Source organism: Enoplosus armatus, chromosome 21, assembly GCF_043641665.1.
Source record: "Enoplosus armatus isolate fEnoArm2 chromosome 21, fEnoArm2.hap1, whole genome shotgun sequence".
In the NCBI taxonomy this organism is placed as follows: domain Eukaryota; kingdom Metazoa; phylum Chordata; class Actinopteri; order Centrarchiformes; family Enoplosidae; genus Enoplosus; species Enoplosus armatus.
Genome location: NC_092200.1, coordinates 16,123,304 through 16,150,847, shown reverse-complemented (window position 1 = coordinate 16,150,847; position 27,544 = coordinate 16,123,304). Strand labels below are relative to the sequence as shown.

The 27,544-nt window shown below is 43.0% G+C and overlaps 1 protein-coding gene across 1 annotated transcript in view; it reads right to left on the bottom strand.

The window, feature by feature from the left end:
- The window catches only part of LOC139304541 (partitioning defective 3 homolog), a 309,773-nt gene that overhangs the window by 249,343 nt on the left and 32,886 nt on the right, over positions 1-27,544 (bottom strand). Inside the window, exon 2 of the mRNA XM_070928476.1 lies at positions 26,979-27,080. Coding sequence (XP_070784577.1) covers positions 26,979-27,080 — 102 coding nt within the window. The remainder of the gene's footprint in view (positions 1-26,978; positions 27,081-27,544) is intronic.

Genomic DNA, 27,544 nt, shown 5'->3' with positions numbered 1-27,544 from the left:
ATAACTCTTTGTACTAACACGCTGCACATCTCAAAGCCGGTAACGTTGCCTCTTATCTCAACAGCAGGCTGAACGCTTTGAAACTGTCAAAGGCCTCATAGATGCTTTCTCAATTAAGAGTAACCTTTATGCTGAAGGATTCACATCCCACAAAAGCTTCTTGTCTGCTTTTACACTATGTGCGACAATAGAAATTGGAGGCGCTGGTACTTGTAGCTGTCAGATGCCAAGTTCAAACGGTGTGCTTATTTTTCTCACAGCGGGCCCAATGGGGAATCAACCTTTTCACTGAGATGTCTGAGTAAACAAAAAAAAGCAAACAAAACAAAATGCCAAGCAAAACTCACAGTGCTTACACGGCCAATGCCTGACGCTACAGTGCCAAAAGACCACAAACAACAGAGCTCCACAGCAGCACACTAGAGCTGACGGAGCCTCTTCACGGGGGGACACTAAAAACTAAATGTGTTTGGGGAAATGGTGCTAAGCATGCGGCCGGTGAGAAGTCTTTTCTGTAAGGAAGTACCTTTGCTGAGGAAACTTGAAATAACTTTTTACACACGTGTTGGGAGAGAGAGAGAGAGAGAGAGAGAGAGCCTTTCAAGCTGATCTCAGATATTAATACCTGGGAAAGTTGACTTGTAAGAATTAAAAAGACTCTTCTAACACCTTGCTGCCGTGAGAGAAGAAGCAGCCTGTTACAGATTCAGAGCTAATAAAGTATAGATAATGGGATAGATTATTCATATTGGGTGGGAAACAAGAGAGAGTGAGTGTGTGTACCTGTTAACTATGTTCACGTGTGAAGAAACTTCACTGCGTGACATTTGTCAGTGTTCATTTCAATTTAGGCAACACACTGTTACTCCATGCCCCAATGCTGAATATGAAGAGCATGCAGAATAAGGTGAATATGTTTAGAGGATTATAAGGAGCTGTTATGGACTTGAAGTGGCCTTAATTCAGCCTTCCACATTATTTTCTTCTCTGTTTTTGCGCACTTGTATACAGTAGTGTTGCCCTGGCAGGAGCAACTAATGATTGTTTTCATTATCACTTAAACTGATGATTATCACTTCATCGTCAGTGAAAAATGTCCTTCATAATCTCCCAGAGACACCTTCAAATTACTTGTTTTATGTCCGACATATAGTCCAAAACCCAAAGATATTCAATGTTCTGCTATGAAGCAAATATTCACATTTGAGAAGTTATCATCTTAATTTTTGGTAATTTTTACTTGGTTTTATTTTGTAAAACACAGTGGCCTTAATAATAACACACAAAACAATACTAATGAAGGATTAATAGATGAGAATTCTACGACGGCACACAACTGTAGAATAGATGTGTGGAAGATCTTCCACACATCTATTCTACAGTTGTGTGCCGTCATTGTGACTTGAGAGCATTCATTCAAGGTTTCCTGAGAGGATGTTTTTGCTTTCATCTGCTGCCCATCCACTCCTCTGACAGATGCTGCAGTTTGCACCGAGTCAGGAAACTGTAGTCAGTCAATGATGGGTCAGCTTGCACAGGAGACATGAATCAATTCTCTGTGAGTGGACGCATACAGCAGGCAGGAAGTGTGCACTTGGTCCGGCATGAGGGCCCCAGCGTTGATGCTACGCTATGTTTATCTCTGGGATAGGCTTCTCCTTTCACCCCCACCGTACACACACAGACTCACTCAGGCCCTGGCCCGGCCCCCGATTGCATCTGGCTTGTCATCGTCAGTGGCCGGCTCAGCTCCTCGGAGGCCCCTGCTGCTCTGATGGAGCAAAGCAGGCTGGCCTTCCTCCATATACCCGGTCCCCATGCGCCCCACTATCCACCCCTTCTCAGGACGAATTTAATTTGGAGGTGCAGAGGACTGATAAAACCAGGAGACAGAATAAGAGGCAGAGGGGGAGGGAGGTAATTTGATACCTCCTCCTGCCTCCTTTCACCATCCTCTCCTTTTCCTCCATCCTGCACCCCCATCCCGTCCACGCCCTGCATCTCCAGACAAAGACATCCTTTTTTTCCCTCTCGGCCATTTTTTCTGTTATCAGATGTATGACAGGAGAAAAACGGAAGAGTGGAGGATGAGCAACACTGTGCTTCTGATCTCAGATACATTACCTGTGGAACTCTGTATCTATGTATCTATGATGCTGAATGATAACATGCTTTACACACTGGCTATATCATCACCCAGCTAAGTGAAATGCAAATTCAAGAAATATATATATATTTATGTGTGCGTCTTTTCAGTTCATGTTTCATTCATACAGTTTTATCTTTGGATTTTGATAGAGTAGTGCTGAAACAATCAATCAATACATCCATTACTCAGCTGCTAAATATTGGAAGTAATTTATCAAGCAAAGATTCAACACATTAGCTGGTTCTAGCTTCTGGAGATGATTCTCTGTCGTTGGCAATTTAATAACTTTCGGTTTAGTACTGTTGGTGTGAGAAAACATGCAACCTGAAGACATCACTTTGGGCTCGCAGAGCTTGTGATGAACTTTTTCCACAATTTTCTAACATGTTATTGGTTGGATAATTAATGACAATAATCATTAGCTGAAGCCCCAATAGTGAGACACTCTGAATGAACACAGGAAGGAGGGATATTGTAGCACCTGGCCACAGTTAACCCCTGAAAGCAATGTGTCTCTGCAGCATTGCAGGCCGCTAAATGGCTGCTTGTTCAGGCCTTAAAGTTAACTGAAGCGGTAACTGGGTGTAAACGGTCCAAGTGGGGCCACTAGGATGCACGAGCGCCCACAGATGTTGCCCACAGTCTATCTGAGCGTCCCTTTATTGAATTAACCAGAGACTAGAGTGAGCAGTCTGACGCTGGAGGTTTTTACAGGTCAGTGCTCCCCTCCAGCCCTGCAGCCATAAGGCCTCTGAGCCACCTGCAGCTGGGAGACACGAGCTGAGCCTCAACCTGAGACTGACGCTGTGTGTGTGTGTGTGTGTGTGTGTGTGTGTGTGTGTGTGTATAAGAGAGCGAGAGAGAGAGAGAGAAAGAAAGGGCTGACAAACTAGTCGACAGATGGATTTTCCTGAAAAAAAGAGCACACTAACCAGACACAACGGGATCTACACATTTTCTGCACACATATGCAAAAATACACACATACAAAGACAGAAGGTCAGGCAGGTGAAAGTGTGTATATGTGTGTGTGTGTGCAGCCTTGATGTCACTGGGAGCCTGACCATACTGCCTTCTTCATCTGGACAGGTGAGAGCTGCAATTATCACCGGGATCTCTTACACGCACACACACACACACAAAGCTCAAGGTTTTCAGGACACACTTCTCCACACACACAAACACACACACTTCACTCAGTCACCCCCTAACATCAGTCAGATCATGTTACCATGCCAGCCCTCCTTGCCAAGCTGGTGAACGGGCACCAACGGTCCCATACTCCCCACTGCCCAACTCATCTATTATTGAAGCTGACATAATTGCAGGGGGGGGGGGGGGGGGGGGGGGGCGTCATCCACCAATATCAAGACTCCCAATATAAAAGGCCTATAAATAATTCAGGAAAGAGGTGCCCACCCCATGCTGGGAAGTGGGGGATTTCTCACATGATGAGATCATGGCCCCTCAGACGCAGGAGGGCGTGTCTGTGTGTGTGTGTGTGTGTGTGTGTGTACGTATATGTGTGTGTTCATGACCATGTGTCAAGCGTCTACTGGAGTTGTGTAAATAAAAGAAGTCAACCCAGTTCATTATGGGATGCGTCGCCAGGGGAAGTGACAGAGCTGTGACCTCGCGCACTCCTCACCACCACCGTCTAAAACCACCTTCATTAATCAAGTGGGTGTGTGCGTTTGTAAAAACAAAACAAAAAAATAGGGGGGAGGGGTGATACTCATTTGTATTCAAGTAAACTTCAGGCATCAGCATATACTGTGATTACGGGTTAGGCAAATTGCTAAGCATGATTGATTGTGTCTCATTGTGGGAATAATGTGTGATGTGTGACCGATTGATTATGTCTCGCCGCACTGAATGGCTCATTTGAATATTAACGACCTACTGCTTGTGTTGCTATGAAATGTCATCAAATTGTTCCTAATTTTGAGACGCAAAATGATACGCAGAAGTCATTCGAGCCTCATCAGCACTGCATCATGTCGGCGCAGCTTGGAGTGTGAAATGACACCCAAATTCATAAATCTCAAGTTCTACTTTCACCAACTCATCCAGTGACCAAAGCAGCCATTTTACATTTGGATAAACATTTCTTCCCCCCTTCTGATGGTGGATTAAAATTATGTTGTAAATAAATCTGTTTGTTGAATGTCGCAACAAAATGCTAAATACAGTGTAAAAGTGAATAATCATTTATATTGTTGCATTGTTTCTTAATTGTCATTGTCATTATTTCTACATACAACAGTTAAACTTTGTTATTATCTTTATGCAAAAACACTTGAATGCCACGACAAATTATATTCACGACTCCCGCGTTCAGTTTAAAAGGAGCACTTGAAGGCAGCATATTCTTTTCTCAGAAAAATCCACTTTGGACACACCAGATTTGCAGTTATCAATAATTGCAAGCTTTTTGTGTGCAGTATTTGTGAGAGCAATGACGAACGCAGACAGCACAACAATCTATTTTTGTCCGGAGCAGTCTAAACACAAGAGTCAGACATTTGACGGCTCGAGTCTGCACAGTTTCAGCATTGATGGAGATATGAGGGCTCATTTTCCACCCTTCAGAGGAAGCCATTCGCTGCCATTCATTCCTGCGCTGTATGAAAAACAACTTCCACGGTGCAAGACAATCCATCACAACAACTATCTAGCCTGCATTTGGTCTGTTTTGTCGTTATCTCAGTGTGCTGAGTTGAGTATTTTCATATCGTTGTGCGCATTACATTAGAGTCTGCTTACTGTTGATCACTTGACGCAGACAGGAAGAGACGGATTGTTGCCTCACATATTTACTTATCATGTTCATTCATTCATTTCTTACGGAAACTGTCTTCACCAGGGCACCAATCAAGTTCTAAACGTCTGCCTAAAAACATCACAATTACAGAAATAAACAGGATATAACTTTAAGTGACACCTGTTTTCTCTGGTGGGCTGTATCCCAGCATACATCGTGTAAAAAGCAGAGAAACACAATAAAAACACCTGACTTAACTGACAATAACACTACAGCGACATCACAAAAACTATCAAACAAGAGTGATGTGTAAAGTCAGGTCTGCTGCATGACCAAACAGCCAAACTTTACAGGGCTCCTGCAGGGCCCATCAGGGGAAATCAGCCTCCCTTAGCTAATAAACAGTAATGACCTGCTTCCCGACACGTCTCGGAGCCTCCCTTCGTGTCAGCGTGGTGATGAGGACAAAACAGCGGAGCCAGCAGAAAGAAGCTGCGCCTGGGGTGGCCCGGTAATTACTGTTAATTGGTTTAACATGGGGATGGATGGAAAGAAGGATGAGAGAGGGGTGGAAGGAAGGATGGAGCTCTCCCTGCAAGCCCCCTCTATAGCTCGTTTGATGTGATAGGGTGTGTTATCGCAGCTCTCTATCAGTAGCATGAGCTAATGTAGAAGAGTGGGGAAGGGAGGTTAGATATGCAGGGCGGCGGGCACATAAGCAGTCTGGTAAACAAGCATCGGCTCATACGTGCACGAACATACATGTGTACAAGAACATGTGAATTATGCAGACAAACAACAAACACTGGCGTTGGCTCACAGGTACAAAGAGGACATGTATACAAAGAAAGTGTGTATACATTTAACACATAGCGACGCACTACAGTAAAACATACACACACTCAGCTTCCACATAGCCCGAGGGGAGCTGCTCACCCAGATAAGACAGGCAGTCTGAGGGCCATTTACGGTCATTTGATGCATAGTGAGCCTCCTACCAGTGGGCTGTGTGGGCAGTGAGATGAGGTGTAGAATATTCCCCCGTTCAGCTCCATGCTAATACCCTGACCATAACCTCATCAACAACCTCTGGACATCTGCACAGTGCTGCACTGTAATCTGCCTGAGAGACGCAGAGAGAGACAAAGAACCACAGATTTTAGGGGAAGATGAAAGAGACACTTTGTACCAAAGGCTCCGGCGTGGGTGTGTACATAAAAACAAAAGAGTTCAGTGAATAAATGGAGGACTGTGACCCATAAGTAAGCCACAGGACTTGTCTTGTATAATTTACACAATTGATACTCCGATCTGCATTGAAAAACGAATTGCAGCTGTACTGTGCCGCTATTCACAATGTGTCTATTTCCTTTCTGTCGTTTATATCCATGTGTATGCAGTGAGAGCTTCTGTTTTCTGTCTACCTCCCAAAAGCAGAGGATTGTCACGGCATTGAAAAGCTTTGACCCTGATGTGATTTGAACACGCAACCTTCAGGTGTGGAGTCAGCCATGCTACTGTTGTGCCACAAGGCCCTCACGGACAGGCAGCTTGTGAGAAAACCAACAGGTGTGATCGACTGAGGCTGAGCAACATCTTCCCTCATTTCAGTGTGTGAGAAAACGTTAAGTATCTTATAAAACACAGTTAAATTCAGCATTTCTCACCAAAACAAATAGTGTGCATGTATCCTTGAGGCTTGACAAATGCATTGAATGCATTTCCATGCAGTGTTCACATGGGCTAGTCTTCTTCTTTTCCGCCTTTGGTCGCCTTTGTCGATTTGTGAAATAAAATGAATCCCATATAGCCCCCGTAAAGACAGGACCAATCTTTGAGGTAAACACCAATTTAATTTACCACAATGGGCAATTTGAAATGCAGACCTAGCCAACAATTGATAAGATGTTTCCAGCTGGAGAAATATGTCTAGAAACATTTGCTAACATTGATGAACCAGCCTAACATATGCAGTACACACTTGCATTACAGCCCTCTTATGTGTGCATGTGTATCCTTGTGCACCTGTTAGCTTGAGATACTAATAAAACAGGCTAATCAACACACTGCACCGTAGCGACACTGGTGGTCCAAAACGTAATGTTACAATCTTTTTTTAATGACTCTAAATGAAGTGTGATTCAGTCTCACAAATCTAAAAGAAAAAATGAAATTACAGCAGGCTAGTATTTAGCAAGTTGCTAAAGAAATGCACTTGTTAATAGTCTCACTTATAAATGAATGTCTCATGTCTTACACTTGAGAGACGGCACTTGTGGTATTTGTGGTGACAAACAATCGCCACAAAGCCACTGTGCAATGAGACTGAAACAAATCCACACTGCCATGTATTTATTCAACAAGTGCTGTTATGCTGCACAACAGGAGATGCTTTACGGGATCTGAGGCCTGCGCGGGGCATGTTGCATTGTCACTCTGAGACGAGAAAACAAATTGAGGGGGGACCTGAGCTGCCACTTCACACCAGGTCAATGGAAGTTTTGACTGGAGAGAGTCCTCTTTCTGAGTAACACAGGTTGTAGGCACGGCCACTGCTGACACCACGAAGACAGGTCTCCTCTACTTAGTTTTACGACTACTCCGATACACGCAATCAGCCGTAAAATTCACCCTCACACAAAAGAGCACTCCAATAAGCTTCTTGTGGAGGGCAATAAAACCCAGGCGCCCCGGGCAGAAAACAACTGCTTCTCCTCAAGTCGATTTATGTCCCGGCCTCTCTCGGGGGGAAAAAAAGCAGCAATGTGTCTTTTTTGGGGGCAACATGGTCATCTAGAGAATTGAGGGCCATCGCGAAATCAGCTGCTGTAAAACATGATGGCAGGCTGATCTGTAAATAGGCCTGCCTGTCAAGCGGACTTTTCGAAGGGCTGGCCATAAAACAGCAGCGAGTGCAGAGACTTTGCTGGATGCTGTCACGAGGACTACAGGGGCAAAGCTCATAAAAATATACATTTCAAGAGATTCGATTCAACATAACTGGATCCCGCCTGATTTCTTTATTGAACAGGTGTCCTGGCCAAAGACACATACAGTAGACACAGAACTAACTACAGGCCATCTATAACTGTAAGAGCCACTGCACACTGATATACAGCAGAGGCAAGAGGCTAACACATTGATAGTCCAGGCCATTACATCACCAACATCATACCAAGCACCACTGGGTTTAACAGTCCCAGGTAAGTCACAGAACAAGTCTCCATCATGTCCCCCATCAACTTTATGGTTTAACAGCTTTGTCACTTGGTATCAGAGTAAAGGAGGTGTCTGTATGGTTCAACTGGAGATCACAGAGCTGTATTTTGTGTCAAGTTGGATTTGTATGAGTGCCCTTAATCGGGACAGCTTTAAAAAGTCTCACTCTCGTGTCAACACAGAGACGATCTCCAAATGTTCAACGTCTTAATGCCACTCAGTCTGAGTCAGGGGTGTCTGACTGAGGCTAAGGTACAGCAGAACTTAGTGTCAGTCGGGGTCACGTGACTGCACATAACCATGCAACCAACATGGTAAATCCTGCTCTGGGGATTCTTTAAATCTGACACTGTCTATGCACACGTGTGTCTCTCCTCCACAAAGTTCATTATTCCAGCGTTTTTAGCTTCGGCTTAGACGCCTTTTAACAGGTTTCTCCCAAGTCCTCCACCCAGCTTCCCTCTCTCTCCCTCCTATCTATTGACAATCCTCGCTCTCCTCATCTCTAAACCTCACCAGCACAATGCAGGTTTTAGCTGGGATGAGAGACAGTGGTGATGCCTGCTTGAGTTCATCAACAGGGGTGTAAGCCTGAAAGTTAACCAGCGCTGGGCCATTAGGCTTTCAATGCGTAAGCTCTCAGAGCCGTGTAGTATCGCCAATGAGCGATGCTTCAAAGATGTTCTCGGTGGGAGTGGAGAGGCGGAAGGCTTAGGGCTTTAAAGTACTGTAGTCGTGGGGAAGTTTTCTAAAGTACGCCGAGTGGAGATTTCCACGCAGGGGGAGGGAGAGACAGTCTTACAGTAGAAGGGATGAGTTGAAGGACTAATGTGTAAACCATCTGTGTGACTGATAAAAGTGATTTGTGCTCCCATCCATGTCTTCTAAAAGTCTATGAACAGGATTCACTCGTAAAAGAAGAGCAGTCCTCCGAGGCCCTTTTGATCAGTCAGGGAGAAACTGAGTGAAACAGAGGGGGTCCAAAAACTTTCTGAGTTCGAAAGTGTGACGGCGCAATTCCTCCAATACACACACGACGTGCAGTTGTTAGACCATAAAACACATATATATACACACACACAATTCCTGGCTGAGAAATCAGATTTATGTGCACATCCACACAAATGGTTTAGGTGAGCTCTGTGAGTGTGTATTGTGCCCTCCTGCTGTTTTATAGTGTGGCTGCTCCAAAGCAGGGTGAATCACATACAGTACAGCCTGTATGGGCCCACAGAGGCCATGCTTAATGTAAAGCATAACAGCAGCACTGCCAATAGACAAAGGGAATCCATTTGGAGCCATTTCACGCATGGTGTAAGGCAACTAGCTGAGAAGAAGAGGAGGAGGACAGTGGATAATAAATGGGACATTCTCCCTCCCTGTCTGCCTCCGGAGAAAGACAGTCTTCCCACTCTTTCCACATCAAGGTGACGACAGGAGAGAGAGAGAGCAAAGGCTGCTTTCTGCTTCATGCCTGTTATGCTATTCGTGATGAAAGCATGCATGAGAACTCAAACACTTTAGTAGCTCTCCGAGCAAATTTAGCTTTCTGCATCCCCAACAAGTTTGGTCAAGTTTGCAGCTTTTACAGCTATCATTTTTAACTTTGCATGCATATGTGTGTGTGAAGCATGAGCCAGCCGTAAAAAAAGGGACAGAGCAGAGTTGTTTTGAGTTACTCCTGCTGTGAGGAGTGGTCCCTCAACTCGGCTTCTAAAGGAATCTCTGAACATCTACAAAGCATGGAGTTCTCACGACATGGACTGGTGCTGCTGAATGCCCCGTGTCTTCAACGCGCTTCTGAATACACAGGCATGCTTCAACCCGGGGTAATGTGATATTCCTGATATGTGGAGGAGCACAGGACATGGTTTTGATCCCTGCAACCAATGAATAACTTAAGCATCCTTGAGTGAAAACCCTTCTTACCTCACTTTTAAGATAACAGCATCAGCCAAATGCTTGAAGTAGTAGCTAGAAAACAGCTATCTACATGTGATCTAAAGATGTCCTGGGCCAAATGGATACAACTCATTACATAATCATGTTCCCTTTTAATGTGGAAGGATTTTTTTGAAGTTAATTTTGTGAGTGACTTGGCTATGTGTAGTACAGGAGGAATTTGACCCTGTTCACTAGGCAGACGACACAAGCGCCAACGGTGACACCACAGTGCCCCCTGCTGCAGCTGGATGAAAGTACAATCTGAGGGAAGCCAAAAGTCATCACGGCACCACAAGCTCCCATTTCAGCCAGTGTATCAGTCTGGCACCCCGGAGAGGTGATTATACTCCTTCTGATGTATGCCATCATTGACATGCTCCTGCCACAGTTGAGTGAGTCAGTGTGGAACGAGGAGGTATTGATCAAGAATAGGTAGCTATAGGTACAGCATGCCACGCGCCTTCCATGTTATTCTTACAGTGCATTATGTTACGCTATGCTACCTTACTCTAGGTCATGTTATGTTTGGTGACATTATTTTGCAGTACTTTGCAACGCAGGGAATCATCGTATTTTCTATATTGTATTATATCTTCTCAAATGTTTGCAGGGACTTCTAGAGGCTCTGAATATCTCATTAGAACAGCCTGAAAGGAAGCCACAGAGACAACAATGAAGACAGTGAAACCTGCTTATAAACTCCTCACAATGATTTCATAGGGAAACACTACGGCTTGACAATCGAACGTTCATACAAAAACCTGTTGGGGAAAGCATAGGTGGCACATTTCAATATTTCATCTCGTCTCGCCAGCCGTGAAATACAGGCATAAACACAACACCCCCCTACGGAGACCAGCCTCGTTCAAATGGATGAGACATCACACGTGTTAAATAACAGAGGCACACTGCCGCGTTCTGATATGGTGAGGTTAATCTGCATGTAACCCCACATTCATTTGACTTGTAGAGTTGAAGGCGCCATATTATGCACCGCAAGGTACATTTTGTGTTCGCCTCGTGTAGTAAAGAGGCAGGTTTCTGACATTTTGGTTGAGGAATGGTTTTACTGTGGCTAGAGAATGTAAGATATGAATGCATTTAAATCCATATGGGATTGTTTTCTTATTGCTGACTGTGTGCTGTTTCAACTCAGTTAATTAAACGTATTCATTACTTGAATTACGTCACTAAAACAGATGAACAGAACAGATCTCTTTTTTTTTGTAATAAATCCCTGTTCCTTTTTCTTAAAGCTTTTTTAGCTGTGTCATTCGCTGCTGTATCAAAACCTGGGGGAGGTTGGCCCAAACATCACAACAGGTTGTAGTTCGCTATAAATTCACTCGTGGGTGAATACACAGCGTCACATGCAGACACACACATAGACAGTATATTACATAGATGCCAACCTGCATTCACGAACAAACAACCAAAACCAAAACACACACAAAGAAATATGCGCACCCATACACTTGGACACACCCAAGTGTATAGCGATGGAGAGGCACAATAACAAAAACACACTCTTACACACACCAGAAGAGACCACCTGTGTGTGTGTGCCACGGGCAGCATCACATGCTCACGGTAAAAACTTTTTGATATTCATATCAAGCCACAGCTCCATACACAATCAAATACCTCTCACTTCCCTTTTTCTATCTCTCACTATCTCCCTCTCCCAGACATAATAATGACACAACATAAAAGTGAAGTGTAGAAATCTGCCAGTGCAGGTGAGCTGTTTGATCTAGAGAAAACACAGCAGCAGAGCTTAGCAAACTGCGAACCAAGGAGGAGGGTTGAAAAAAACAAGGGGGGCAAAAGGAAAAATCGCTAAGATGTTGGAGAAAGTTTTGAAGTAGAGCACAAGAAATGAAGACACAGGCAGAGATACAGTTGTATAGTATCACACACACACTTGCAAACACACTTGTGAGGGGACATGAGTGGCAACAGAAAGGGCACTTGGCCAAGTTATGGGAGGGCACTGGGCCAGTGTGACTGTCCTGCCAAACTGCCCCCCAGGCAGCCGAGGACAATCCACCACCATGACTGACATCAACATCACAACCAGAGAGCAGGACTCAGCTGGTGGACTGGTGGGGGTGGAGAAATGAGCAACCAAAAAATGAAGCCGACAGAGAATGGAATGAGTGATATGCACATATCAAGTCATTTACAAGTCACACGTCATTTATTTTGAAATACGTCTAATTAATGTAACTCCAGCTGTTTCCTTTGCAAATGCACTTCCAAGCACCTACTGTAAATATGTCAAAAACATCCCTAGCAACAAGAAAATGACAGGTGATTAAAAAAAGCAACACAACACACCTCAACGTGCTGAAATGATCTCACCCATAAGGGAAGATTCTTCACTGTTTTCAAGGAAAAGAATGCAAATTATGGGTGGTGACAAAACAAGATAAGAATGAGGGGTTGTCAAGTCAGGAAGACCAAATCTAGACATATGACTCCCCCCTGCTTTGTCTCAGCCTTGTTTAACATAGATTTAGCTTTCAGAGTGCTAACTTATAATATATCACTTTATTGTGTGGGGGGGGGGGGGGGGGAGTATCTTTGCTTTACAGCCCACTCCTTATATGAAACACTACTGCCAAGGTAAATGTTTTAATATTCACAATGCAATTTATTCTGCCTCCCAAGTAATGTGTGGCTGAAATGCTACTCTGTCACCCGCCTCCCTGCAGCAAAACTCATTTTCACAGCCACATGACAAAATATTAACGTGGGCTTCAGAATGAAATGTCACAGTGATTTCTTTGTCAAACGAAAGCGGGAGCTGGTTCTCCTAATGCCGTGTTAAGAGGTGCTGCGGCAAGGAGAAACTCCCGGTGCGGCTCCTCCGGTCTCAGGTGCCACACCTGTGCTAATAGGACTGCTAATTGGAGCGTGGCACTATGACAGCACACACACATATACACACACACATGCAGACAGACCAGGAAGCTGCTTGCTTCACTTTGGGGGCTGTGTGTGTGGAACAAGTGTCTCGGCATAAAGATATTTTTTATTATCTTGGTTTTTAAATATTAAACATTAATTTTCTTCGTCATAAAATGCACATGACGACAGCTAGATATATAAAGAGGCAGACGGAGAGAAACAAAGGCTCGACTTGACAGAAGTGCAAAAGCTTGTCTGCATTTTATTTTTATTTTTCTCTCGGTCTCTCTGTGTCGTCTTTTCAACCCTTCTCTTCCTCCTCATAAGCATGGAGGCAACGTCTTGAATAAAATATTAGCACGTGTTGTTGATGGAGCAACCTGGTTTCAGGTGTGTGCATATTACACACACACGCACACTGAACAATCTGTCACCCTACAGTATGTCCACATGTTACACACATTGTCAGCATCCAAAACACATACACATGAAACACCATTCTGTGTATCATATATACAGTATATATGTCCTGCCAAACAACTAGAGCACATACACACACACACACACACACACACAAACACACACACATACACACTTTCCACTGCCATTCCATTTCACATAGAATTTTGTTGTTGCTAAAAACATGCATCCTATCACCCACAGAGGAAGAAAGGAGCGAGGTGCACCAAAATACAACCGAAAAAAGGTTTCATTTGGTTGCTGGTGATGGGGATGTGTTCCACAGTTGTTGTTCAAAGAGCCATATTTGAATACAAGTAGGTGGCACATCTGTCGAGTATTTTTTGTCATGAATTATTAAAATCCTGTCATTGCTAGCAGCAACAGTCATCATTACTTCACTTATGAATAGAAATAACGCCAAAACTGTGTCTCGTATCTAACATTACCCTAAAAAAAGATGAAATAATAAATGAATAATAAAATGGTTAGTGCATTTAAGTTGAAATAACAACAGTCCTGATGGAGAAAAAAAATGAATGTTGGACTTGAAATGATGTGACAAAAACAACTTTAATCATGTCTACATGTGGATTTGATTAAATGTTCAGTGGTTCGGAGAAGAAACCACATCCAATTTTCATCTGTTTAAGCTGCAGAAAATTAATTTCCCTAATGTGGTCGTTGAACTTGCTCACTTTTTACTTTGGCAGTGTTTTGTACCATCTCACCACTTTACACGTAATATAACTGTCACTTTCCACATAGTAACAGGCTGTAGTTGGGCAGAAGAGCTTTCTTTAATATGACTTCTGGTAAATGAGCTGAGTGAGTGTGTGTGTGTGTGTGTGTGTGTGTGTGTGTGTGTGTGTGTGTGTGTGTGTGTGATCAATAGAGTCAGTCCATGTGCAGTTCATTCACCGCCTGATGATCAATATGGGATTAGGGAGGAAAGCAAGGTCTGTCTCTTGGCTTCTCTCTCATCTCATGGACTGTTTAAGGGCTCTTGAAGATAAAGTAGGGAGTGGAGAATAAAAACAGCAGAATGAAGGCCATGAAGAGGGGTGGATAGAAAGCTTCTTTGGATCAGACGAAGGTTGTAAGGAATACTGCACTGATTCACACATACACGCATAACTAAGCCCATAACCATAGAGCTATATATTGTCCCCAGATGGTAGCGTCTTGTAACTTCCCTTGACTTTAAAACAGATATTTGTAACATCATGTCAGTAAACTGCACACAGCCGGCTCAGTTTAAGGCCCCTTTAAAGACAAGAGAGGAAAGATATGGATGGAAATGCCTATTTAAGGTAACTTGTATTTTTGATTGCATTGTATTGTATTGTATTTTTCATGACATGTCTTTCTGTACACTGTCAAACTCCACCAGTGGTTGTTGCTGACCACATTAGCTCATGTGGGAAAAACTACAATGTCTCATTGAAGAGTGACTTTCCTTTTATTCAGCCCATTATTAAGACTAAAATTAGGCAGTTAAGATGTAACAGATCAATCACAAGACAAGCCTTACTTCAACCTTGACCTCAATCTATCTTCCCTTGTCCCCTATTCCCCTTGTCATAACAAAACATCCATGCAGAAACTGGTTGTTTTAGACTTTTACAGGAGACTACAATGGGCTACACAGGATAGACATAAAGTATATCGTGCACAAAATACAACACACACTAATGGCTGTGGAGAGGGCTGTTTGTGTGCCCTTTGGGAGTGTCATCGGCAGGTGAGGCCACACACACACAGTGTCAGTGACTGAATCTGGGCTTTTACAGTGTAATGGCCTTTAAACAAGAAAGCCAGAGAGAGTTACTGACAGGGGACAATGCAGCATGTCACATGACTTTCCTTTCTTCTGTGTAAAGACAGACATTTACACTAATGCATGTATACAGGACAGTGCTTCTGGCACAACACAGTAATAATATCACAAACTGTGTGCGTGTGTGTGTGTGTGTGTGTGTGTGTGTGTGTGTGTGTGTGTATACGCTGATGGATGAGTGTCTTCAGAGATAAATGGGTGCCTATTATTTGTGCCTTTTATAGGCAAACTCCCTGCTGACTTCCGAATGGGAATAGCATGCAGTCTTCCTGCACGCACGCACACACACACACACACACACACACACACACACATTCACATAACGAGCTACAACTCAGGGGCCCTAGGCTGTGGCACATCTGTTGTAGAGGAGACATAAGGCATTCATGCAGGGACTCTCAAGATTCTCCATGTAATACCACACAAAGGAAAAGGAAGAAGGAAGGCATTGTGGTGGAGGGGTCTAATGACAATTTTACCAAAAAATCCCTTCTGGATAAAACCATGGCTGCACACAAAGACACATTCTCTCAAATTGGCCCACTGACCTTCAGGTACCCTCTATAACGCATACCGCCTTTAGTATTCTTGACTTGACTCAAAGACAGGGGGACAAAAAGACAGAGACAGAGTCATTTTGCATATTTAAGACAAAGAAAACCCTTTATATCCAATAAATGAGTCACTATGGTCCACATGATTTAGTTATATAGAACAGTAATGTAAATGTAATATTTACTGTATATATGCTGTTTGTCCATGATAATCTTTAAAATCTAAATTCATTCCAATATTGTTTTGATCAGATTCCACTACATCAACATGTTATCTATTATATGTATCATTAGCACAATAGTAAAAGCAGTTGTATAAGGCTTTTTACATTATCAATAAATCTACAGATAATTTTCTTGATTAATTGGTCAATCACCATCATCAAAGGTGGCGTTTTCTCCCAAACCTAAAGATATTAACTTTATTATCATATATGACAAAGAAAAGCTGGAACCAAAAAATGTTTGTCAATTTTTGATTGAAAAATGACTGAAATGATTCTCAGAATAGCTGCAAATTAATTTTCTGTTGGTATACTAATCATTTCAGCTTCATTGTATTTGCAGAAGTTGTAGTAGGAGTAGTACAAGCAGTTGTAAGACAAGTATTATTACTGAGTAAGAGTTGTAAAAGTAGCATTTCCACATTCTAAATACTATTTCACAAAGGGTTAGGGTAGGATTGAATGCGGAAAGAATTTTATGTCCTACCAGGAATAGAAAATAATAATTTTTCTGTGTAAAGATCTGAATAATTCCACAAACGGATTATATTTAATATCGATATTAAAAACCATTTGACAATAAGGACACTCCAGGCTCAGTGGCAAATCACACCGACCAGCAGTTGTGCGAGAGGACAGCATACAGCGCTTCAGCATGTGTGTAAGCCTCCAGTATTTTAGCAGAGCAGGACATAATCTGAAGAGGTCTTTAGCCTTTTCTCCTGAAAAGAGAGGCAATGAGAGCACACAGCCGCGGTGTTAGAGGGGCTCCAGCTCTGTGTCTGCGACAATATGGCTGTTTAAAGCTCTCCAAACCAGGCTTAGCTCCCCGGCCCTGGCACCGCCTCCCTCCCTCCCTGTGCCAGTGTCAACTTCAGCTCGGTACAGCGCCAGCCGCCAACGCCAGACCCGGTTTAGCTCGTGGCAATGCCTGCTCTCCACTCTCCTTCCTACATTGCTGCCTTCCTTCCTTTGCTTGGATGTCTTACATTATTTTCTGTTCCTTTGTTTGCTATTCTTTTTTTTCAGTTTGTATTTGCGTCCTTCTTGCTTATTCATCTCTATTGTCTTCCTTTTTTAAATAAATTGCCTGTTCATGTATATGCAGAGGTACTTGACCAAATCCTTCAACTATTAGCCCTTGCACCATTATCACAGCTATACTAATTACTACAGTATTTAAACCCACACACACCGCTCAGAATCCCTACTAGCCTGGAGTATATTATATCCCCTGTAATAAATGAACCCAGCCTAAAACAGAGCTTTGCCTTCCACAGTCTATTTGAGAGCCAATTTTCAGACACAACCTTGGAGTGACTTCGGGTCTGTGAGGGTAATTATATATGGTTCTGAGAGAAGTAGTCAAGTGTTGAAAACAGCCGCTCATGGTCTGGAGACTCTTGAGACAAAAGCTACAGAGGGATACTTGTCATGCAGAAGAGGCACTCGCTTGGTTTAACAAGCAGCTGAGAGGCAGCGGGGTGAGAGAGAAATAGGTCTATATTCAAAAGAATAAGCAATTGATGGTAGATTGAACTTTTCTGTTTAAGATTGCAGTTTCTGTTGAACTGGCTGTGACTTTGTATAAGTAATTTCCTAGCGGGCAATGGTACTGTGGAGCTACGTGGAGAATGCACTGTTGCCCCCATGAGGCGGCGTGAAAGAAGACTCAAGTATAGGGAAGACGTCTTCCTCTGAAATGGGCCAAACGCACTGTAGCCACATAATGAGACAATAAAGATAAATAGCAAGTATAACTTATCCAGTTCCAAAGTGGAAACCAGGGCAATGTCTCTTCTCCTGTATCTCGATGCCTTGTGGGTGCAGCACCCACCACATAAGGATAATAGAGGGAAATGAGTCCTTTGTTATCTTAGTGCTCCTGGGTACACCCCTGCGGGGAGGGCGGCAGGATCCAAGTACGGGGCCCTGTATCTGTCACCTCAGTTTAGGGCCTGTCTCATGGCGGCTGACCCAAATCGGCCCCCTGGGGCAATGCCGGGCCCCTCCACAGTACTCCACCACTGCAGATAATAGGCTTGTTTGGCTAGTATCCAGACACTGGAACCAAAGCAGCCCTGACAGCTGTCAACCAGGACAAACGTCCTCCTGCACGACACGTGCACAATACGAGGATGGTAGTGTGTCGCTACTGTAGTATGTCTGTGTGTGTGGGCGGGTATTTGCATGATTGTTTTTTCTACATAGGTGTGTAAATGTGTACATGTTCTTGTCTGTGTGCGTTTTGGCACTGCCTATCCGCAGCTCTGGTGAAACACCCCGGCATTTCCAGACAGTATTCAGGCGAGCCGACGCCACGTCAGGAGCAATTTGGCGCATCGGCAGAAATCTCTTCCTGTAGGGGGGCTGTCATGGAGGAGAAATCAAAGACACCTACGTGACTAGCTTGGTTGCCTCCGAGCTGAATAAAGGCTTGGTGACATGACCTGATTTCACCCGTTTTACAGAAAACTACAGCAGAAGATGGAGGACTTGCCTGCTGCTGTGCAATATGGAGCAATATCACTCTTACCCCAGGCACAGGGAGGTGTATGTCATACTGCATATGCTATACAGCTGAAGCAGTAGTTTTGTCAACAAGAATGGACTTATGTTATATATACTGGTGGCTCAGCAGGTTCAGCAGGCTGTCATGCACTTGTGATGGTCCACGTTCAAGACTGCCAGGTGACCTTTGTTCCACATCATCACCTCTCAGACTGTCTGTGCTACACACACACAGCCCTCTGATTCCAACACACATGCTCACATTTAACATACATGTTATACTAATCCACATTTCCATTTGCCGCGACACTTGCGAAAAAGAGATTAATAACAGTGCTTAATTGATGCACTCACAAAGACTACAGAGCTGCTAACAGTACTGTGGCTCAGCTTCCAATGGGGAAAAAGCACAAAGGCATCTCCCCACTGTGAGGGGTTATAACTGCGTAAGTGGGAAAGAGGGAGTTGCTGAAAAAGAACAACAGTGCTCGACAAATCTTCCCCGGGTAAGTGAAGTTCAAAAACTAGGAACCTAATAAACAAGCAACAACCGACAATAAATCCAAAGCCCCGGAGGAAAATGAAATGAAAAACTGCCTGCTGCCGCCCACGAGCCTCTGAGCAGAGCAGCGGAGGTGAGGTTAAACTCCACTACCACACTGACTCTTTCAGGACGCAGAGCTGACTCTGGTCCTTACAGGCTAATTACAGCTGACTACAGCAGGCCGAGTGTCTGTCAGCATGTATGTGTGGGCATGTGTGACTCTGTCAGAGTGTCTGACTATATGTGTGTTCTAGTGTATATATGAGTGATGAGAATATATGAGTGAGATGTCTCATTTTGTCTGAGTACTCTCTCATTGTCTCCATGCTGGGTGATGACATTTACACATTCTGTGTGTGTGTGTGTGTGTGTGTGTATCTAATTTCATCAGCTGTAACACCTTTCAAAGTTCAAGTGCATAACCATATGTTTGCCTGAATCTGGGTGTCAATCTGAGGATATGTGTCAGTCTAAAGGGACTTCTTTTCGGAGCAGAAACAGGTGCTGGAGGCTGACAGAGAACTAAGAAGAAACCGTCAGCTGTACCACATTTGGAACCATCACGCCCACTGGAGAATTAACAACCAGGCGGTGGTGGGTGTAGTAGTTCAATTGAATATCAGAAACAAAACATAAGTTTTGTTGATTTTGTTGTTGCAAAATGTCAGATTTTTTGTCCAGTTAACCATGTCCATTGATAGCCATGTTTACAGAAATGGGAGCAGCTATTCACAAACATTGTTGCCAAGAGCTTCAAGCTCTTAAATGGCACCGGAGTGAACATTAAATTACCTGAGAACAATCAATTTCGTCTTAAAAGGTGGAGCCCAGGCTTTGTTCCCTTTGATTAGGTGACAAAACAAATCATGATGATGCACTGTAGCCAGATCTCCACTGAGCTGTCTGTTTGGCCACCAGAGGGCAGCATCTGGGTTATAACACATGTATGACACAATGTAGCCTGTAGAGAGGAGACTGCTTTAGTTTTCAGAATATATAATAGTCTTCCTGCTGCTTCTCCAGGTAAACGTAAGTATTTCATACATTACATTGTTGTAATGACCAGGGATGACTGTGGTGCTGAATAAATGAATGTTTTATTTCTGTCACATTAGCAGACGTATGAATGCTTTGATGGTTTTACCTTCTCTGGCTCTCTCCTACTCCACCTACAGAGAAAATCAAATGGGGCTCCATGGATCCATTCAAATCTTCAGGAACAACCGCACTAGATAACGAATCATACTACATAAGTTGGAGAGTTGCACAGCAAATATAGAATAAATACGGAGTCCGCAATGTGTGAGGTGAATGCATTACACTGTCCGAGAGATGACAGTGAGGGCCTGCCAAGCAGACACAATAGTCTTCGATCTATGCCAAAATTCACTCACAACCACATACGTACACAAAGGCAGACACACACTCACACACATAGCCAGCACAGACAAACAGAGTAATTAGTCTTTGATTTCCCCCGGCAGTGTTCTGGTACCAGGGGGCAGCTGCTGGGACCCTGCTTTAGCCTTGGCTAATTTCACTCACGGCTTGATCTCGACCCAGCACAGGTGCCCACTTGGCACCCGACCGCTGTTGCCATGGCAATGACAACTTCGGGGGCCAAGAAAATGCCAATTGTCCAAGGAACTCGACCACAGGAGCCATGGATGTGGTGCTCATTATAAACAGGCCGCATTAGATATGGGCAGTTCAATTAGGTTTTCTCTTTTCCTTTCTTTGCACTTCCTATATGTTTTTGGTTTTCATTCATGAAAGGACGTGTGTCTGTTATTCTGAGGCCGGTGTCCATTCCAAAAACAAAGATATGTACTCAGTCTCTGTGCAGCAGACAGTATACAGACAGTACTGGAGACTGCTATAACTTGGGCTTGAGTGCCCCTTTGTGGTTCACAAGTGTCACTGCAATGTCTGTCAAGCTGCAGGTCCACGCCAATATGCACCTGCTGTGAAACACACTACACTGAACCGCTGACTCAGGTACTTCTGCTGTAACAAGCTTTTTCGCCCCTGAGGATTCACCCTTTCAACCCTGCACTCAGTAAGCCCTCGGGACAGGCTTGCTTAGACTCACCTCTGTTAATAAGGGAGATCCAGACAACAGACGCCAAGGGACCCGCTCCTGAAATCCTCGTCACTGATGAGGAGGAGGGCGGGGGGGGGGGGCAGTAGCAATGGGTGGGCAGTCACAACCATAAGCCATCAGACAGGAGAGACTGCTTACATTTAACTTGTGTCACATTTATGATACGGTTCAGACCTGGAAAAAGTACACCTCATTCCTCATCGCTTCGATATAAACTGCACAAGCAGACATGCCCAATCTTTGTGTATCTGGTATGTGTTATCCTACCAACGAATTTAACGCCAGCCCTGACCTTGATTGACTAACCCAGGTCGACCCTTTCACTTGCAGATTTCATGGATCACTACTTCCATTTGAAAGGATTTGGACCCTCAGAGAAACTCAAGCATCTTGAGTGTCTTTCATTTGTCTTGAACTAAGATAGCACATCTGACTCCAGCTAAGAGGGCTGTCTGTTGCTCATGTTCTCATGAACACTATGAAAATATAAATAAATTACCACAAAGATTATTCTGAAACTCACAATTTCATACCACACATTCAAAAGACTTAATTGCAGGAAGCAAGTTCACTTTTGCAGCAAACAGTGAGTGTGTCTTGCGCAACAAAAACAGTTTTGAAGTTTTATCTAAAATTTTAGTTGCTGATGCAATATGCCAATTCCTCTGCAATGACCATTAAAGTCTACTTGTATCTAATTGGCCATATCACACTCATTTCATTCCTTTATAAACTAATTTCAACCCATATTGTGAATTTCTTCCTGAGGCCATCTCCTAACCAGGAGTCATTTTAATTGCCACATTGCCATCTGCCGTATGGATGAAGTGTCTGTATCACAGCCATTTCAAGTCATTTCATAGCTATCAGAAGTATCTTTTTCACACTGAATGAATTTTCAAAATTATAACCTAAGGCTGAGCTAGATGTGAGTTTTCACCTCCTTCCTAGACACTCCTTGACTGACTGTATGAGGTTGCGTCATTTGGCTAGGAGCCCATTCAGTCCTGCTGAAGACCTAATTCCAAATTATGTATTAGCTTAATATGTATCAGTGTATCAGTCTCTACTATCCTCTGAAAATCTGTTTTATGTTTCTTGGTATTGCTGTAGTGGTAGGTGGACCCCTCCTTCCTTCTTAGTCAAATTCGAAGTGTACTTCTTCTGTAAGGCGAGACTAACAAAGACCTTAATTCAAAGCACCATTATGTGGCTGTTGGAGGTTATCCCATAGTCTATAGTACCCTCACTGTACTTGGTGGTATGATTATTTTCTCTTGTATCAGTACAGCTGTAAATAGTAAATATGTAGCTCGTGTTTTTATTGTTATGCTTAACCCTAACACTTATTTACTATTTAATTTGATTCATGGTACTTTTTCATATTAAATCACTAAAGAGCTGTTGCTATTCACACAGTGTGCTACTACCTGCAACACACCAATGTGCACTAAATAGAACTGCTTGCTCTGCACCTGAAAAGGTTTGACATAATTTGAACAGACAATCTTCTGATCTGGAGTCAAACACTATATAAAGCGCTGTGGCACTCATAACACATTTAAGAATACCCCTACAGATCTAGATTAAAATAATCAAGTCACTTGGCCTAAATGAAAAAACAAAACATGCTATTCCTCTGCCAAACCACTACTTCACTCCATACTCCAGTTGGTGGCAGTGGTGCACCAAGCAGCTGGTGTTGCAGCTGCCAATAAACATTAATGAACCCATGACAATCTATAGGCTATTACTCAAGCACACACAACACTGCCTGCATCACTAGTAACAGATATAATACTACAGGTAGTGTTAGGACATCGTGGACAGAAAAGATGGAACTAAAAGGTCCTGTGTTTCTGCTCTCTCTGTCTAAATTCAGCTCAGATGAACAATTACATCTCCATAACCTCTGTGAGTAAATATGTCGACAACAAACCATCATCATGTCATCAGAATTATCGTCATAAGGAAAGAAATGGAGACATTGAGATCATCTTCACACTAGAGCCAAACTTGGAACAGCAAGAGGGACATTTGTGCAACACAAGACCATAACTAAAACTAACAAACTGTACAAATGCGTGTGAAATGGAAGATAGATAATCAATGTGAAGATCTGTGGAGCAGAGGCAGACATGCTGCAGCATGCAGCTCTATGACTGCATATGAATCACAGCTTGATAACCTGACTGCTGAACCTGAGCCAGACATCTCACATACCTCACACACACACACACACTCACACACACACACACACACACAAGGATTGGGTGCTCCCAACGGTAGAGGCACCGAAACTTGCAAAGTGATAACAATAGTTTCCACATTAACTTCCCTCTCCTCTGTTTTCTCTCCATGTTGCTGCAGTGACACATGATAGATATGAATCATTCATTTACACTCATTCATCACACAATGTGACAGAAACAGTTACAGCAAAAACACCAACAGTCGATATCAGTACTCAGTAAATATAAGTAAGGAGTATCAGTCTGACGTACTCTTAGAAAGGGGTGTCCGTCTGTTAGTTCAGAAATTGATTGATTTTTTCTTTTGAAGAGTGAAACAGAGACAAGTGGGTCTATAGAGACAAGTAAAATCGCAGATATGTATACTCTATCAAATTCAGATATAAAACACACAAGGATGGAAACAAATGTCTTTTATTTAAAATTACACTTTGAGTCAATTGAATACTCTATTGTGGCAGTTTACCAGCATCTGTAGATTCTCTACCAACCTACAAATTGGCAACTTGTAATATTATCTTATTTTGGCTAGTGTTAATAATCTAAAATCCATTCAAACTTACAACCTAACTGGTAAGTAACTTCAAGAAAAAATAAGAAAATAGCAAGTTTTTTGCCTGTGAACTGAAAGAACAACTATATATGCTTCTTATCTGCAGCTGCACAGGCTGCCATTGAAGCTACATAACAGTGTTTGTTGATTTTGTGTTTGTCAGTGTGCCCGAGTCCTGTCCAATACCACAGTCTGAAGTGGCACACTACATTTGAAGGGAGCAGGCAGGAGGAAAGACGGGAGGCTGCATATAGTTGGAATAGTTCTGCAATGTAAACCACATAATGTCAGTTTAGGTTAGTATACAGTCCTTGTGTAGGACCTTGTGGCGCAACAGAAGCACGTCTGACTCCAGATCAGAAAGTTGCGGCCACTGATGTGGATCAGTGCTGATGTATATCAGTGGAGTGATGTGTGCAAAGCAATCTGCATAAGGTCTTCATAGCTAGCATTAAAGGGGCTCATCAGTTGCTCTACTACACAAGCTTTCAGCTCCACCATCAAATTAACTACAACATTGTAGATTAGTAGCACACCTTCAAAGCTTTGATTACAACTGAATGATGAAGTGCTAACAGATCCTCTCTTTTGAAATGACCGTATGTATAGTGAATAGCTAGCGCTTCAGGGTTTTTTAGTAAACTTCTTAGTAAACTAAGACTCAGGGCCTATGGCCGGCATTAAAATGGGAGGCCACACACAGAATTATAACACAAAAAGTGCCAAAAACACACAACAAAGTAGAAAATAAAACAAAAAAAAAGGAAATTCAAATCAGGTTTTTATCACATAAAAGTGAGAGGACAGTACATTTTATGACTTTTCCAAAAGCAGAAGACCAACATCACTATAGGCCCAGCACAGTCCAGCAAGGCTGTGGAAGTGCCACATCCATAATAATAAGAGCAGCGTTGTCAGTAATGGGTTAAATGAACAGGTCTGGCTAACTGTGTTCCTGCCTGTTAGTAGAATAAAACAGGGATAGAGGCACACTGATGGAAAGAACTGGACAGACAGGATTTACTACTAACAACTATACACACACAAACAGGGAAGCAAACACCCACACACACTGAGATAAAATCATGTGTGTACACACACACTGAGGGCTGCTCCACTGGTGTAATGTTAGTTGTCCTGGCCCACATCCAGCAGAGCTCTGCACTCTGTGACACTTAGAGCAACTACCAACATAGTTTTACTATCACTGATTTTTTGGGGCTGACTGGTATTGTTAAGGGTTTGACAGTATAATACAGGTATATAGACCACTCCAGAGCTGTAACATAACCTTTAGAATATCACTATAAAACTATGCTGATGAGACAGATGTACAAATATTCAAAAATCAGCTGTTGTTGTGCTTGTTAATGAATTAAAATCTTAAGGTTACTGAATTTCAATATTCTGTTTTCAGTATGATGTAATGAGCCCACACAACCACCAGGGAGAGCAGGTATTCACAGCATCAGTTCTTTCTGTCTCTGTGTATAATCTGTAAAGGACCACATGGGATGGATGAGGAGAGGAGAGGGAAAAGGGAGAAAGAAAGGCCTGTTACAGACAGCAGGTGCAAAACAGCTGCTCTCACCCCTGATCCCACCTGATGCGTAACCATAGCACCCTCCGCATAGTCATTATAAGGTGTGTAGTTGCACATGCACACATACTCTTTCTCTCTGTCATGCACACAGTTTCTCATTCATGCACAAATCCATACACAAAACCAAAATGCATCCGCGTATCAAACAGACCAGCTATTCAGAGCGATGGACAGCTTGCTGAACTTCTTTAAACCAGACATCAAATGTGGGAAACATGCTTTTCAACATGAAACAGCAGCACAAAACACACAGTGTTCTCGAGAAGGAAACATTGCTAGGTATCACTGGATAGCAGTGGCTCCATGACATCAGATAATCCTGAGAAAAACTGCTAACAGATAGTAATCAAAGATAACACTTTCAATTGAAACCCACATGTTTCATCATAATTCAGAGGAATACATTATGATAGCCCTGTTGGCTTTAAGCTTAGATATCTTTGAAGTAATGAGAACACCGGATGACTCGTTCACATCATCACTACAAACGAATACACTACGGTGAGTAATAGTAGATGACTATCATTGTTCTGTCACAGCTGTTGATATTTTTAATTCATTTTATTTATTTCATGTAATTATTTCAAGTTAGCAACCATTGACTGTGGAGTAAATCCTGGCAAACAGTCTGCCATCATCCACCATTCACTTCATTCAACAATTTAGATGATCCGAAAAATGGTTGAAAAACCATTTACACCATTTCCCACTCACACTGGAGACACAAAGAGGGGTTATGGCTCACTGACTGGCCCAACATTAAAGTCAAACAGCTAGTGACTCAGGTATAGTCGGCACTGTTCCCACGGGAAGGATGCAGTGGGATTGTGGGTAATCATTTACAGTTGGTCTGGTGGGTGGGGTGAGTAGTGTGATGTCATGCTGTCTCTGACATAGATTTTGCCCACATGCTCTTATACTGGCAAACGTAGTAATAAACACACCCTCACACACACATCAAAGTGGAGCCTTGAATGCAACACAGAGGACTGCGCTGCATCATTCAACCATCCACATATATGAAAGGAATGGAGGACTGCCAGCAGGTGGAAGTGATTAAACAGAGAACATGGTGGTGTGCAGCAGTTTACTGCTCCGTAATGTTTTACTAATGATGAGGCAGTAATAGAAGACAGGTGTAATCATAAGCACAAGTTAGTGAAACTCTCTATAGTCCTGCCAAAGCTTTATGCACAAAGTTTCATAGTGTAGACACAACTAAAGCTATTTTTGCACACAGAAAAGGTGAATGGAAATGAGAAGAGGTGGCAAAACAAAACAAATGAATGAAATATGCAAACACATCCTTTTTCTCTCGATTTCTCACACACACACTTTGACTCACCCTATCTTTGTCATCCACCACGTCGCACAGCATGTCATCCAGGTCCAATATGCCTCCATCTCCATGTTCCAACCTGTGGACCTGGACCCAGTAGCTGGGGTCCTGGATGAAAAAGAGAGAGAGAGGGTATTAGCTCTGTAATGAGATCAGCTGTATTTGCACCATATAGACTTGGGATTTGAAGCCTTATGTAAGTAAAGCCATACAACATATTAGAATTGCCAGGCCAAAGGAATTAGCAGCTTGTATCTCCTTAGCAATCAGCTGATCTAATCACCATGTGGTTCACATAATGATCCAGTCAGCAGGCACACAGGGGATCTGACATGGTTATGGATTGACATCATGATAGCAGTTATGAAATATCTTAATCCCCTGCTGGACGGCCTGCAAAATAAGCATGTTTCTCAAACCTTTCTCCATGTGGGAGTAAAACTGAGAATAAGTGTGATGCAGGCACAACAGGAGGTGTCATATTCATCAGTTCTTCTAGTTACATGTCAATGCATAAAAAGGTAACAACACTCCTCCACCCTCCCCCGTTCAGTTCAAAAAGTGTCATCGCG